The 16,711-nt window shown below is 34.4% G+C and overlaps 1 protein-coding gene across 7 annotated transcripts in view; it reads right to left on the reverse strand.

The window, feature by feature from the left end:
- Positions 1 to 16,711, reverse strand: part of PSIP1 (PC4 and SFRS1 interacting protein 1) — a 44,701-nt gene that overhangs the window by 1,307 nt on the left and 26,683 nt on the right. Inside the window, exons 8-16 of one of the 7 annotated variants that reach the window (XM_036331196.1) lie at positions 16,409 to 16,484; positions 10,684 to 10,912; positions 9,902 to 10,020; positions 7,227 to 7,282; positions 6,357 to 6,427; positions 6,046 to 6,147; positions 5,718 to 5,931; positions 4,498 to 4,603; positions 2,006 to 3,751 (exon numbers count right to left, since the gene is read on the reverse strand). In XM_036331196.1, the coding sequence (XP_036187089.1) occupies positions 3,691 to 3,751; positions 4,498 to 4,603; positions 5,718 to 5,931; positions 6,046 to 6,147; positions 6,357 to 6,427; positions 7,227 to 7,282; positions 9,902 to 10,020; positions 10,684 to 10,912; positions 16,409 to 16,484 (1,034 nt within the window). In that variant the 3' untranslated portion in view covers positions 2,006 to 3,690. Of the gene's footprint in view, positions 1 to 2,005; positions 3,752 to 4,497; positions 4,604 to 5,717; positions 5,932 to 6,045; positions 6,148 to 6,356; positions 6,428 to 7,226; positions 7,283 to 7,989; positions 8,742 to 9,901; positions 10,021 to 10,683; positions 10,913 to 16,408; positions 16,485 to 16,711 lie in introns of those variants that run through there. The other 6 variants (XM_036331195.1, XM_036331197.1, XM_036331201.1 and 3 more) reach the window with 6 other exon arrangements.

Raw genomic sequence — 16,711 nt, forward strand, 5'->3', positions numbered from 1 at the left:
CTGGGCCAAACAGCAACTATGATAAATTCCAAGGTCTAGATCATCAAGGAAATTGTAGCTCCTATTTTGAAATGTTTTCTGGAAACCTTTTTTAATTTTTTTTTTGGTAGGAAATTAAAATGTTATTTAAAACTTCACTTTCCTTCTAGGTTATATCTATAAATTCGACTGAATTCGCACTCCCTGGATGGGTAAGAACAGATATTTACCATAGAAATAAACTGATGAAGCCTCTAAGCCTATGTGTTTTAAAGGTTGGCAGTAAAATATTTTATGGACTTAAATGCAACATACCCAATTAAGTTTATTGGTGTCAAGACCACAGCACCTGTTTCTGGTATGTCTAGCGGTGTATTCACTGATTTCAGTCAGTACACCAGAGAATCAATATAAATAACTAAGCAGTTGGTCCCAATAAGCTATTGCCTAAATTTTTACTTTCATGTTTCCAACGATGCTAAATTGTAGTGATTTAAAATTCTGCTGGAAAACCAGATTTACCCAATTCCTCAAAGTTCCACAGGTAAAAACGAATTTATTGTTAAACTGCATTCCTTATAGGTTTTACATTAGTATTTTTTTTTTTTTTACTCATTTTCATCACTTCATATTGTCAAAACCAAAATTCCAGAAATTATCATAACAGAAGCATTAATCCATGTCTGGTGCCAATCAGTTTATTTTGGCGGAAAAGAAGATTGTTAGTTAAAATAATACTATTATTGAAAATCTCGTTTTATCATTTACTTAGAATATTTACTTAGAATATTTACTTATTATATTTACTTAGAATATCCTGCTTCTTAAGGTTAATTTTTTCACCAATGTTACAAAGGCTTAGATATCTGCTCTCATTTTCTTTTAAAATCTAAAAGGCTAATCCAACCAAGTTACTCCCAGAATTTGTCAATGTATTATATATCAGTTAAATAGATCTCTCAGCTTTCACACAGGCATAAAACATACCTTGTGTCAGGGATTTTATAGCTGCAAATTTCAGTATTAAATACAACATGACTAAATTTACTTATTTTATCTAATGAAGAAAACAAATGTCAAAATGTAATGAACTTAAATTAACATCCTCTGTATTTAGAAACGAATTAGATTTTGACATAATGGACATAGTCATGTACAAAATCACTGTCTATAAAAGCAATGCCTATTTCCTTAAACATCTTTTTAAGGATAATTTGACATCTATTCCAATCACATCACAATGTCTATCATCTCTAAGGTTATAACGCAGCACAAACCTGAACAAATTTCTGCCAATACAATTGGTTCTTTTCTTAAGGTGTAATTATGGATTTGCTATTTCCAATAGATCATCCTTTCTCTGGCCAGTCCAGTGGGACAAAAGTTATTGAAGCCTTCAGAGCCCTGTAGAAGCTTTTGCTCTTATACAGGCCATCTCATCCTGACCTGGCGTCTTCAACCAGGTAAGTGTGTGAGTCTATTTTATTACCCTACTACTTGAAACCACATGACATAATAACAGTTATAAGGCTGAAGGTATTCCAGTCAAGCTGTTTACACAGATAAAGTCTGATTCAGGTTCTCTGATTCAGATGGTACTTCTGAAAGTTTTCCAAAGCATGTGAGAAAACCAACAATTGATTCTGCTGAGTCATGCCTAATTTACTCTGTTAAAATGCTTTCCAAAAACATACCAAAAATGTGGAGTAGTGGGTGGTGGGGGCAGTCCTAGCTCTCATTTAAATTATCTTTTAAGTGACTTGTCCAGTTGTGGAATTTTGACCAAGTACACAATTTAAATTAAGCAAGTGCTCCTGAAAGTTCTTGATAATTACTTGTATGACTTTTTCTTAAGAGTTCTGAGATTTCGTGACTCGTTGACAAAATTTCTTGAAATGAGGATTAAGATAGAGAAAGCAACTGTGTTTTAGCATCACATAAATCCTAACTGGTTAGAGCGTAGTAAGTTGAACATACTCTTGGTAAGCTATGAAGTCCTGCTGGGTCACAGAAAAAAAAGGGAGGGTGAACAAAAATAACATTACCTTTATTTTTGACATTTTGAGCTTGTTAGTTTCCCTGTTTCTCCAAACAACATGATATCTATGACGACGTTAACTAAGAAATTACTCCCTTGGAAGCAAATCCAGAATTCCAACACATTTTTGTACATAGCAAAGAAGTAATTTACTAGTACAGTTTAATAAAAAAATTCTTTAATCAAAAGAAGTTTACATGTTGACACTTATGGCTTTACTAGAATAATCTGTCCAAATTTTAATTGTGCTAAGGATCAAACAAATATAATAGCAAAAGTTCCCTCAAAACATACTGAGTCCTAAGCTTCCATTTTAAGACCTCTCAAAATTAAAATTCCAACTACTGAAATAATTTAACTTTTCATCAATCGATGAAAACAAAATTATCTGAGCAGTCAAAACATACAATGTATGCCACATGCAAACACTTAAGCATTAAAAGCCTTTTCTCCATATTCATCGTTTCAAAACAGAAGTATAGTTTAGCTACTAAAAACCAACTGACCTCATCAAATAATCTTAGAAATACTATCTGTTAAAAGTTAGCCTTAAGTCTTTTGGGTTACTTGGTTCACCCTGATTTATTCCATATAAGTAAATGTTCAGACTATGAAAAAAAGCCAAATGCCACTCCTTTGTTTACTGCCTCAAAGCAACGAATATTTCCATTTTTGCAGTCCTGTCACATGTATGATCTGGAAATAAACAAAATTCCTTTTGATATGGCCATTTTCAAATAGGTTAATTTCCTTATATATTATTTACTGTATAAGCATCATGGGTTGTTTTCCAATTAAAAAAATACTCCTCAGTGACTTTAATGGGTGGCTTTTTCAAAAAATTCAGAAATGTCTCAAAAATAAACTTATTTAGTTTTCAGTTTCAGCTATATAGTACATGTAAAGGATCTTATTAGATGGCTGAACCCTAGAGCCAGATTCATTCCTGTATACAGCCATTCTGCTCTCTGCAGGAAAGTCATGTGACTGCTAAATTCCCAGCCACAAAATTAAATTAGCTTCTAAAGTTAACATTGAGTTTTGTACCTTGTGGAATTGTTAGTTCAATGTCAGTTGGATATCTAGTTGTCATACAAAAAGGCATACAGACCACACATTGTTACAAAGCAGCAGATAATATCACACAATGTAGACTGAGATTAATTTTAGATAGCAGGGAGTAATTATATAGAACTAATATTTTATCTACCATAAAAATGTGTAACCTACAAAAACCACAAACAGTGAAAAGACAGTCTGGTAAATCCAAGTTTGTAAAAACTATGCACAAAACCCACAGTATTGGGGGAAAGAGGAAATTTTATACAAGTAGCAGTTTTAAAAATGTAACTTTTTTCTACTATCAATTACACATTAACATACATACACTAATTAAAAATATGCTACAACCAATGTCTTGAAAAGCAGCTCAACATTTCCTAAATGACTTTTCCCTCACATTTACTGTATAATGGAGCTGTTAATACTGCACAAGTACAATTAAGCAATGTTTAATTACTTTTAAACAAAGATAAAGGCATTTCTTCCCTAAAACAAGTTTTAAACATCAAAACCTATGTTTATAAAAATTTAAAACTTTCAGCAGTCTAAATATTTCTAATGAAAACCATTACAAACTTCTCAAATGTCCTTTATATTCCAGGTATGTCAACCTAGTTATCTAGCGCAGAATCCTTCAGAGATATTTCAGTCTCTCTCTCTTCACTGGATGGCCTAAAGAAAAGTGGGGGGAAAAAGGTGTGACAACTGGGATTAGGGGATTTTTTTTTTTTTTTTAAATCACCAAAGATTCAGAGTTATTATTTTTGGTTGAAACTTTTCTTCTACCATGTTCTATCTTCCCAATAATATGCAGATCAAGCATTGTATCTCAGGGAAGCATCAGGCCCTTTCTATCATTTCCTGCTTTAAAATGAATTTCTTTAGAGAACATGAAAATGTTATATGCCTGTGATACCAACATATTACCATCTTTATTGAAAAGACGGGATGTTACACACAGACAGGATTTCCCTGAATTTCAGAATTAGAAGGGATGCTTGATTCCTAGTCTTACTATACTGTGGAACAAACGAAGAACTTGGTAACCATGGTTCCATATCTAGAGTGGGTATCATAATGCAAAATATCCTGAGATTCTAGATCTAATTTTTTATTATCCTGTCACAATTCAAGAAAGTATGAACATAAGTCATTATTAAAGGTATATTTAGTTAACTTAGTCCAAGAAAGAACAGTTATTTTTTAAAGACTGGATTCCTGCCTAGCTATTCCCTTGAATACAATGGCAAATTAGTGGGAAATAAAGATTTTTTATGATTTTGCCTTTTTGATTTGCATCTTGTTTACTGAATACAGGAACTGAATGATCAAAATATAATGCCTTCTACAACCAACCTTGGAACAATGATGTGATTTAAAAAGCAAACACATTACAACCCATTAAAACATGTCCTCACTTTTTCTTACTGCTGGCCTCATCTTTGCTTTCTTCATTGCTGTCTCCATTATGCTGTGGCTGATTACTGTCTTGAGCATCAGATCCTCCATTTAGAGTCTTTGAACCTTTAGAAGGAGTCCAATAAAAAAACTGTTAGAGCTTCTAATACTTTAGATATCCGCTAAAGATCAAAGTAAAAAATAAAACATGGCCCTGAAATTTCTAATACTTAATCTGTTTTATTTGTAATCCTTAGGGTAGAGCTGAGGCACACAGTAAGAAGCAGGGTTGCTGCACATATTCACAGGAACAGGAGGTTATCAGCAAGAGGGTAGTACAGCTCTTTGGAGCATTATGATTCAATATATTTCTCAGGGGGAAAAAATCTCATACGTCATTACTGATATTTCAGAACAAAAATGTCAAAAATAGTACTAACATGATTTTGTGCCCTATTACTAAGTAAACAATAAGGCCTTCCATGTAAACTTAACTAAGAACACCTATACAGATTCCCTAATAAATGAGCACAACATCCTTCTGAATGTTGGTTTCTACATTAAGCAGCTGCTGCTAAGACTTTCAATAACACAAAATTTCGGGTACTGATTTTGTTTTAAGAGTCTATCACAGATAACATCTTAAAATACTTAAGGTTCAAATGGCATTATCCAGAATTTGCTTTGATATAATCTTCAGGGGTGTCACAGAAAAACGTGATGGGGCTATACGAGAGCAATGGTCACTTGTATAACTGCTCAAGTTGGTGATAGAGGGACATAGAAAGTTCATTTCTCTTCTGTATAGGTAAGAAATTTTTCCTAATTTCAGTTAAGGAAATAACTACTAATAGTGTTGATCTTTGAACAACATGGGGTCGAACTGTAGTATTTCAATGAATACTGTAAATATATTTTCTCTTTATGTTTTCATAATTTTCTTTTCTCAAGCTTACTTTAAGAATATAGTATATAATGCATACACAAATTATGTGTTAGTTGACTGTTGCCATTAAGGCTTCCAGTCAACAGTATGCTATTACTAGTTAAGTTTTGGGGGGAGTCAAAATTTCTATGTGGATTTTTTACTGCAAAGGGGGTTGGCACCCCTCATGCCCACATTGTTCTGCTATATGCAGAAGAGACCTTTTTGTAATTTAATGTAGATAAGGTATTAATGAGATATATCAAAGCCATTTTCTTAAAAGCAGTCCCAACAAAGAATTTACCACCCACATACCTGTTTGTTCCTTTTCTAGCTTTTTGTTTGGCCCTTTCTTCCCTTGATCTTTGGTTTTATTTGCTTCTTCATGCTGTCTTTGTTCAGCAAGAGATTTATTCAGTACCTGTGTGATTACTGAATCTCCTTCACCAACCAAAAACATGTTCTTAAACTTGTTATATAACATGGTAGATTTTTCCATGATAATCTGACTCACTTTGAATCGTCGTATCTAAGAAAACAAAATACATTCATAATTATTTTTCCAGTTGATTTTTAAATGTTACTTTTTAATGAAGTTGGTTTTGAGGAAATTTAAAAATCGGCATGACTTAAGATCACTTACTTTTTTCAGTGTTGTAATCATCTCGGTGTGTTTCTGAGCTTGTTGCATTGTGACCTGAAGTGAAGCTAGTTCATCCAAGGCCTCAATACATCTGTCCACATCCTTTATAAAATAGTAATTTTATAACTGTTAATAACCACAACCTTTATGACCTATTTTTAAATATTACTTTTAAAATTTCAAATAACAAGGCAGTATAAAATAACCAGTGATAGTCCCTTTTACCTTAAATTTATCCATATTTATAAAACCATGTGAGAAAATGAAGCTATAAAAGCAGCACTGTATTTTTAAATGAGGTAAACACTTACAAGATTATCAATTTTGAGTGAATTTTTTATTTCAGCATGTATCCTTTGAAGTCGAGAATCCATTGATGTTTCTATAAATTAAAATGTGAAACAGTAAATAGTTTTTCCAAAACCAGTTTTTCTGTATAACATAAGTGAAGTATAATGGAAAGATTTGGTGAACTTTTTAAATGTTCTTTATCTTCCTGCATCACTAAGAAGTTATCTGTCGTTCTTAGTATTTGGTTTAGAAAAGCAACATTCATTATATAAGAGAAAACTCGCCATCTAGCTTCGTATTTGTAAAATAAGCAGTCCGTACCCAATAGAGTCTTAATTTTTAAACATCTGCTTCACCTTACACGTTTAAGGAAAAACACAATTTCTGTCTGAAACCATATTTGTCAAAAAATGGGAAAATACCTAGCTTTTGACAATGTTACAAAAATTTGACTTATCAAATAATGAGCATTAAAATAAATGACTCCTGCCCTAACCGGTTTGGCTCAGTGGACAGAGCGTCAGCCTGCGGACTCAAGGGTCCCAGGTTCGATTCCGGTCAAGGGCATGTACCTTGGTTGCGGGCACATCCCCAGTGGGGAGTGTGCAGGAGGCAACTGATTGATGTTTCCAACTCTCTATCCCTCTCCCTTCCTCCCTGTAAAAAATCAATAAAATATATTTTTTTAGAAAATAAAAAAATAAATGACTCCTTAGCAAGTTCACCTGACTATATACTTACAATACAAGGCAATGTATATAGACTCCATTAGGGACTTAAAATTTGTAGGATTTAAGAACATGAAATGACATATTTCAAAACCTACACATAAAGTTTTGATTTCCTTTCTCTGTATAACTTAAATCATCTTAGAAAGTGAAATAACTAACCTCGCTTCTTCTCCACTTTCTTAACTTCTGGCTTCTTTCCTTCATCTTTATTCTGCCTATCAAATGTTAACACAGATATTTGAAAACATTGGAACTTTGTGATAGATTATCATATATTCACAATCCCTTATGTAAAGTTAAAATTTTTTTCTTTAAAATAGTAAGTCAATAGCCTAGATCACAGAGTTCTAATTCTTAGAACTCTGCAATGCCATAGCATTTATTGCTATAAATATAAGCAAACTTGTAAAAACACGCTAAAATAATCTAATGGTCTATTGTTTCATTGGCATCACAAATAAAATTTTAATAGTCGCCATGGTAAAATTTTTTTCCAACAGTAAATTGTGTATTGTTGCAAGACCAGTATCATCAGGGCCAATTAACAGGCCATAGTGAGAAGAGAATGCTTATAATTGTTTCATAAATTCCACATCACACTTACTTTAAAAAGTAACATATTATAAAAGACTGATTTAATTATTCCCATATCTCCGAAGGTTAATTTCAGGGGTTTGAAGTTCATTTCCACATTAAATAGGTGTTTAAAAGACAATACTGTTTTATAAAAATGTTTTTGCCAACATGTCAAGCTTAGATGATATTTACTAACATTTACATACCATTTCACAAATGAAAAGGTACTGTGCTACTGTAAATAACCATTTAAAATGAATTATTAATTTCTAGTACCTTGATTTGGAGTTTGAGCCTTATAAACATTCAAATAGACAAGAACAAAAAATATCTAAAAATCAGGGTGTTTTTTTTTAAAAAAACTTTATTTTAAAATTTTGGTTACAGTTTCATTTTTGTTCTTAACAAGGCTATGTTTAATCTCTCAGGATTAAAAAAACAATTAAGATTCTAAAGAATTAAACAACAAAGGAATGTCAAGGGAAGGGCACAACTGCCCCCATTATCCGGGGTATGATAGCTATTCCAGTTTAACACCTAACTTCAAAACAAAATTAAAGTTTATATTTTCTAAATGAAATAATGTACAACCACCATCTTTTCAGCTTATTCTAATTTTCATACACAAAGCTTCATTTTTAGCTTGGAAAAAACTTTTTGCCGACCTTAGTATGTAGTGTGTACCTTACAGAAAATTTAACAATCGTAATACAGTATTAATGCCATTAATGAAGTCCTCAATTTAGTATCTGGAACATTCTTCCATCAAAGGGGGGGAAGGGGAAATTCAGTCCAATGAGTCTGTCTCAAGATCTTCATCTCTTGTTTGCTCCACTTGTATTTTCTTTTCAGTAACTGGATTAATGCTTTGAGCCCAAAATGAGATATATTTTTTATTACTGTAGATTACATGTTGTTTGGCTGGGAATACAATACAATAAACTTTATTTTGCATAATGCATTTCACACAAGCTGCATCTGAAATGCTTTACAGAGCAAAACTGTCCAAGTACAAAGTTTTGTAATAACAGGAGAAGGAAAGAAAACACAAATATTAGAATTTGAGAAAGTTACATTCGGAGGACATTCAAAAAGAAACTGAAACACAAAGATAACGTTGGATTATTAAGGAAGGATTGGGCTAGATTTTTTACTAAGCAATAGCTAATTTTATATCTTAATTTGGAGAGCACAATAAAGTTAAAAACAAACAATGCAACAACTTTTCAGTGAAAGGATTGAAAAGGACAGGAAGAAAAAATAACTAATAGTCACAGAAATGGTCAAAGTCTAGTCTAACAGATAAAAGGGAGTAACATGTCTGAGCTTTGGATAAGTTTTTATTACTCCCTCAAGCAGCTGAAACCATTTATATATCCTCCAAACTAAGAAAGCAGATGGTCAAATGCTGCACTTGTAAAGAAAGACTTGGCTTACAAATATATGAAGAAAAAGCACAAATTTAAGAGTACTCTAAAGAATTACTGCTTATCATTAAGTCTCTTAGTGACGTAGAGCATGTTTTTAGAATCACCTCACTAAAAAAAAGTTTAGTCCAATAATGCCAGAGAAATATTTTTCAGAGAAAGAACTCAGAAATGACAGTCTAAAGACTGTCACTTGTCTAGGAAAACAAATGTAACACATGAAGCCTAATTATCATTGCCATTGCTGTTTTCCTTCCAATCAAATTGTTTTTGTAGAATAAAATTAAAGGGGAAAATTCCCTATGTTAAGTATATATTCAAGTATGAGAACTTTAAGAGAAATCAGCTTTGAACTTGATTTATATTATACACATCTAATGCAAACCCTGTCAGCCTTTAGATTTACTGTTACTGGCTTGTGGGTTTCCAACTGTGCTTTTGTTATTTTTGCTGGTCTTTTGAGGGTGGCCTGCTGGTGGTATGACAATAAGGATATTTCTTTCATTCCACTCTGTCTGTATTTAATGTTATACAAATAAATAGTAGAGGATGAAGACACTTTCTACAGAGCCACTAACAGTAAAATCTTATCTGCACTTTGAGTTTAAATTAAAAATACAGAAGGTGATTACCCTCAGTAAATTTCATCCTCTTACTTAGAAAAGGGAGCCTAAAGCATAATTATCATCATATACTAAAGATTTTTTTCATATCACATGGGTAAAGTCACTTTAAAAGGCTTCTTAAGGTCTGGAAAATGAGATCCCATTGTTTAAAAATGTCATGCTAGCTTTAGAAAGAAGTAAAAATTTAGAATAAGAAAATACTTACTGCTCTGTTTCCATTTGTTCCTCTTGCTTGCGTTTTCTGTCTGCTGCTTCTTTCTCATGTTGGCCTTTCAGCATATTCCTCCTATGAGCGGTCTGAAAGTTTCTTCCACCTTTTCTCTTCTGTTTTGAGAATTAGGATGGATTTAGCTCGTCTCAGAATTATACATGCTTTTGTCAATTTTAACACTTTATGATTTTGGGAACTAAAATCTATTTTCTGCACTGCTATGAGTGATGATCTTTGCTTAAAATGAAGTTTGTCAGTACCTTACTGGTTTAGTGACAACTACACTGCTCAATCTATCCAATTTGAAATTTTGGGCTTCTAAAGTGTTAAGTAATCATATAAAAATAAATAAAGGACCTATACAACCTGGGTCTACAGATCTCCAAGGGTATACAAAGAAAAGGACACATAGCTTAAACAAAATTCCTGAGCCAATAGGCACCCAAATAAAGAGAGTAGGCCTAAAGAGTAGTAAGAATTTCACTGAAAACTAGATCCTATTAACCAATGTCACCCCCCTAAATTTAATTTTTAAAAAGTTTATAACACTTAATATCATATAATTTTGAAGAGGTAAGATAAATTTAGAATGCACAGTAAATTAACATTTAAAATATGCTTTTAAACAGAGCTAACTCAAGTTTATTCAGAAAGATAAAGAAATTCAGTTTAACTTTTAATCACATTTATAGACTTTCTCAAAGATACTGAGGTTCAATAAGAACTACATATCAAACTAAAAACAAATATTTTATTTGATAGTTAAAACATCCTACCTTTTCACCTTCTTGATCATCTCCTTCCTCTTCAGAATCAGAGGTTGACGTAATCCCTGTTTTAGCTAAGTTTTTCCTTTTAGATTCAAGTTCCTTCTTCCCCTCCTTTTTGTCTGGCTCTTTTCTTGGCTTATCTTCTTCCTTCTGGCCCTCTTCATCCTTTTTAAGCTGCTTTTTAGATTGTTTTTCCTCTTGCCCCTTTTTCTTACTTTTGTCTTCTTCAGTTACCCTATTTAAGAGAATGCAACAATGGAAAATAAACTTTTATGTATAATTAATACTTATCATTCAACTAAACTCTCTCAGTCAGCCGAATAAGTGTTTTTAGAAAACAATAAGCTATAATTTGTATTTAAAATATTTTTAAGTAAAATATAACTGAAAGTCCATCACCCAGTCACAAAAGGAAAAGAACATCCTTTTAATATAAATTACAAGATTCAAAAACTATAGTGGCATTAGGCTAACGGGAAAGTGATTCTCCACCCCCACCCTCACACCCCCCCCCCTTTTTTTTTTTTTACAAATTTTGTATAATGGGACTCATTCACTGAAAAAAAAATAATAATTTCAAGTATTATCTTACTTGCCAAGTTGCCATTTTCTTGACTCTGTGGATATAGTAATGTGTAAGATGGGAGAGTCCCTGAACGTTTTGAACTTATATTCTACATATTCATAAGAAATTAGTTTAAAAAGTAGAAACATTGGGAAACATACAATTGCATGTGAACTGCGTATGATCAAATATTGTAATTTTAGAATTAAAAGAAGCAGTCTTTACAAGGTAAAAGGCTCCCAACTTATACGTATAAACTACATGGCCAGTTAAATGTAGTATCCCTATAGAACTCCCTATCCCTAAAGAACTTCAGCATTCCCATCAACACTGGATTTCACAGACCACTAAAACAAGTCAACTTACTGAAATTGCTCCTAATCCTAACATATCACTGGATGGTATTTATGCTAACAAGTACAGCAGATAAAACTGAGTATGTTTTAACAGGCTCTAGAAGAATCAAATGATGCTAACTACATAACTTTATAGAGTGTGTGTGTGTGTGTATTCAACTAAAGTACAAAAAAATACAACTTGAAGTTTGGATGAGCTGTTTTAAGACAAACCTTTTTTACTGTTTAAGTAATTCTATTGAAATTTTCACATTACACAATTATATCAATGAATTTGAAAGCTGGAAGGGACCTATGTGACCTGGCTTTAAGGCTGGTAAACTGAACTCTAATATATTATTATACAACTAGAGGCCCGACGCACAAAATTCATGCAAGGGGCTCTGGCCCCCACCGCTGCGGCAGCAGACAGGGGCCTCTGCCACCTCTGCGGACATCCAGTCTAATTAGCATATTACGCCTTTATTATTATACATAGGTAAAACTCTCACATGTGATAACTCATAAGAAAGCTGGAATGGAATGGGTTGAAAGTTAGTCCAACCCATTCCATTTGACAAATGAGAAAATGATGGTGCAAACGTCAATAATTAGCCCAATAACCTCCTACCAAACTTGCTTCCTTGAACCCTTAAGAGATTATTAAATTGGAAAAGATAAAAAATTACTCTATCACTTTAGAAATTGTCACATAACTATCATTAAGTATGCTTATTTTCAAATATCAAATGGATTTCTTCCTTTACTTTTAACTGATGGAAGAAATTTACTATTTCCACAAATGTGAATATTTTGATCATAATTTCATTGAGATGGGAAGATTACAATGTAAAAAGCATTTTCATGGCTCCTATTAGCTACTGACCACTTGCCTCTCCCAAAATGTTACCCACCCCATGGATGGAAGTAGATATTAAAATACAAATAACCTTTGACCCAACACATCTGCTTCTAGCACTATATTCTTACCAATATATCTGCACATTACAAAACAATAGAAGATAGTGTTTTTAAAAAGATGTACCTATAGCCCTGGCCAGTGTGCTAAATAGTTAGAGCGTTGGCCTGCAGAACTAAGGGTCACAGGTTCAATTCCTGATTAAGAGCACAACCTGGGTTGCAGGTTCAAGCCCTGGTCAGTCAGAATGCACATGGAAGGCAAGCAACTGATGTGTCCCTCTCACATCAATGTTTCTCTCTCTCACTTATCTCTCTTTCTTCTCTCCCTCCACCCCTTTCCCCAAAAATTAATGGAAAAAAGATCCTCGGGTGAGGATTGACCAAGAAGGGGAGGGAAGGGGAAGGGGAGGGGAGGGGGAAGAAAGAAAGATCTATAAATGGGATGGATCTTAGGAATTATAATACACAATGGAATACCATACAGCTGTTTTTAAAGAAAAAAAATGATTAGAAAGTATAAAATCACAAGAAATAGATAATTTCAAGGTTTAATGAACAGTATCAAAGCAGAGAATTACAAAAATGTAATGATCACTACTTGCTAAAAAATAATTTTCCCAATGGTCCTCCTTACCACCTTCCATGAAAACCAGGTTAAACCATAGTGACAACTTTCCTTTTTAATAGGTCAAGTTACAATAGGAAATTTGTATTTGTAAATTCCTTTAGTCTTTTAATGTATAAATTAGCAAAGCCTACTGCAAACACACCCAAAATATCTCAGTGGTTTATAACAAATATTTCTTAATTTACATGAGCATTATGAGATGGTTTCAGTTCTTCTGAGCTTATTCCACTGTCTTGTCATTTCAGGACCCACGCAGAGAAGCTATCACTGACAGATACATGCTGTTCTCATGGTGGAAAGCGGAAGTTTCAAAAGAACTTATCCAGCCCTAGCTGGCTTGGCTCAGTGGATAGAGCATCGGCCTGCAGACCGAAGGGTCCCAGGTTCGATTCTGGCCAAGGGCACATGCCTGAGTTGCGGGCTCCATCCCCAGTGTGGGGTGTGCAGGAGGCAGCCAATCAATGATTCTCTCTCATCACTGATGTTTCTGTCTCTCTCCTTATCCCTTCCTCTCTGAAATCAATAAAGAAATATATTAAAAAAAAAAAAACTTATCCAGTTTAGCTGTGCATTCCACTGAGTTTCTTTTCAGATCCACAGCCGAGAGTGCCTATTGCCAATGCCCAGTCTACATATAGTGTGAATTAAAAATAAATATAGCAAGATACTGCTATTTTGCAGTTGTCCATCACCTCAGCAAAAAGCTGTTAATACAAAGAAATTGATACCAGCAACCCAATCATAAAATATGTGACCTATCTGGCTTTGAGGATGGAAAACTAAACTCTAATATATTATTATACAATGGGTAAAACTCTCACATGTGAAAACTCACAAGAAAATACATTCAGTGAACTTGTGACTTTCAGTAAAGAGGAGGTTTCAAGATAGAATGCTGGGATCTCGAGTTGGCTGTTACCAAGATAAATAGGGTACTTTATAAGAAATGAGTTCAAAAAAATAATACGAAAACAAAAAGAACACAAAAATTCCATGCATTCAGGTTGAAAGTTGCCTCCATCCTGTAAAATATTTTCAAATTCAGAGACTGGGTTCAAAGATCCAATCAAGGGTAAGCTGCCAGCCTTTCCTTAAGAATTCAAATTTGGTACCTTGATCCTTCAGATGGACAAATAGTTCTAGGGTAAAGAGACCAAGGGGTATGTTTTCAGGAAAACCAACTCAAAGTGCCTGTAATTAAGTATAAAAGATAAGCATGCTTGGGCAGTGTGGTGGTTGAGTGCCAACCCATGAAACAGGAGGTTACTGGTTGAGTCCCTGTTGGGGAATATGCCTGGGTTGTAGGCTCGATCCCCAGTGGGGGGCATGAAGGAGGCAGTCGACCTATGTTTCTCTCTCATCAATGTTTCTATTTCTCTATCCTCTTTTCCTCTCTGGAAATCATTAAAAACTTTTTTTTTTTTTTTTTAAGATAAGCATGTCTGGGAACCTTTTTTTAAAATAAATCTTTATTGTTGAAAGTGTTACATATGTCCCCTTTTTCCCCACTGACCCCTCTAGCCCACACCTGCCCCCTGCCTTCACCACCCTACTGTCTGTGTCCATGGACATTATGCATATACTAGAGGCCCGATGCACGAAATTCGTACAAGGGTGGGCCTTCCTTCTCCCGGCTGCCGGCACCAGCTTCCCTCTGGCACCCAGGACCCGGGCTTCCTTCTGGCCGCTTTTAGTCCGGAGGGATGTCCAGTCTAATTAGCATATTACGCTTTTATTATTATAGATGCATACAAGTTCTTTGGTTGATCTCTTCCCACCTACCCCCACCTTCCCTCTGAGATTGGACAGTGAGACCACATTGCACACAAAGCTGACTAGAATGCAACACATACACACTAACAATACAGTATTATTACCAAAACTAACACCAGCCTACATCAAAAGTAATGGAGATCTAAAAAGGAACCTTGAGCCCCTAACTTCTCATAGTCAGAAAGCAGACTAAGAACTACTCAACTGGTAAGGAGGATAACATTCGCCAATGAACTTTTCACATGCAACTCAGCATGATAATGAAAAGCACAGAACTCTCAGAGGAATCAGCCAAAAGCCATGCAGAGAAACGGACTAGGAAGATACTCTCAGGGGAATCTGGAGTCTAATCAAAGGAGATTTCCCAGTATGTTCCCAGCATAATTTCAGATTTCCTATTAACAATGCTGTGCACCTCTTAAACCTCTCCTTTCCAAATGGGAATATTTATTTTGGTTTCCTGTCGCAGATCAACATGGGTGTCTAAAGGGGAGCCGAGAAAAGATAACTTGTGTTTTCAGTTCCTAAGTATCCAGAGCAAAGCCTTATGTTGATCATGAAAAGCTAGATTTTGTGTCTGGTGTCATGATTCATCTAAAGATCAGGATCAATGAGATTTATGTGGTATGTTTTTTTTAAAAAAAAAATTTATTTTTATTTTTTAAATATTTTTATTGATTTCAGAGACGAAGGGAGAGGAGAGAGAGAGATAGAAACATCAATAATGAGAAAGAATCATTGATCGGCTGCCTCTTGCACACCCCCTTACTGGGGTTGAGCCCACAACCTATTCAAGTGCCCTTGGCTGTAATCGAACCCGGGACCCTTCAGTCCAAAAGCCGATGCTCTATCCACTGAGCCAAACAAGCTAGGCTATGTGGTATGTTTTAAAACAAAACCAAACTCACCTGCATATGTACCTAACTTAATTTCACTACAGTAGTTAATATGTTGTAATTCTATGCCACTTAGGAAGGGAGAGGGACAGGGACAGGAAGAGGGAGAGGGAGAGGGAGAGGGAGAGGGAGAGGGAAACATCAATGATGAGACAATCATTGATCGGCTGCCTCCTGCATGCCCCACACTGGGTATAGAGCCCACAACCTAGGCATGTGCCCTGACTGGGAATTGGACCGTGACCTCCTGGTTTATGGGTCAACGCTCAACCACTGAGCCACATCGGCTGGGCTAAGTAGTAGTACTTTTAAGTAAGCTATTCTGGAAGAGAGAAAAAAAGATTTGTGGAAATTGCTTCAAGAACACTTTGCCTAAAATTTCCTTAAACATACTATCTGCCCAAATTCCCTATTACAGATTTTACCCTGCATTTTCTATTATACCAATTTTTAATGTTTATGTAATAAAAAACTAGAAGTTTTCCTCATAATTTTTAGAAAAATAGAATAACAAATATCCTATACAATAAAACTAGTAAAAAGGCAAAGAGATTTATGCTATTTAAAGTCAAATGTCTAACATTGCATAACTATACATTAAAAATGAACTTACATGTCACTCTCTGAAGGACAGGTCTGTTTTACCATTTTGGGTCTGCCTCTTGGTTTTGGGATCTTGACTTCTGTAGCTAACATTCACAGAAAAAAAAAATCTGTAACTACCAGCTTTCCCTTCAAATGTAAATCTCACATATAAAGATTACAAATGATATACTGGGGTGGGCAAAAATAGATTTATTGATGGCAATAAAGAACTCTGTGCTTGAGGATAGAAGGTAGACTTCAAGAATAATGAAGGCTGGCAATTTGAGCACTTATGGATTGTATTGAAGTGCACTGTGACATTCTTTTGAGT

Source organism: Myotis myotis, unplaced genomic scaffold (genome assembly GCF_014108235.1).
Source record: "Myotis myotis isolate mMyoMyo1 unplaced genomic scaffold, mMyoMyo1.p scaffold_m19_p_12, whole genome shotgun sequence".
NCBI lineage: Eukaryota > Metazoa > Chordata > Mammalia > Chiroptera > Vespertilionidae > Myotis > Myotis myotis.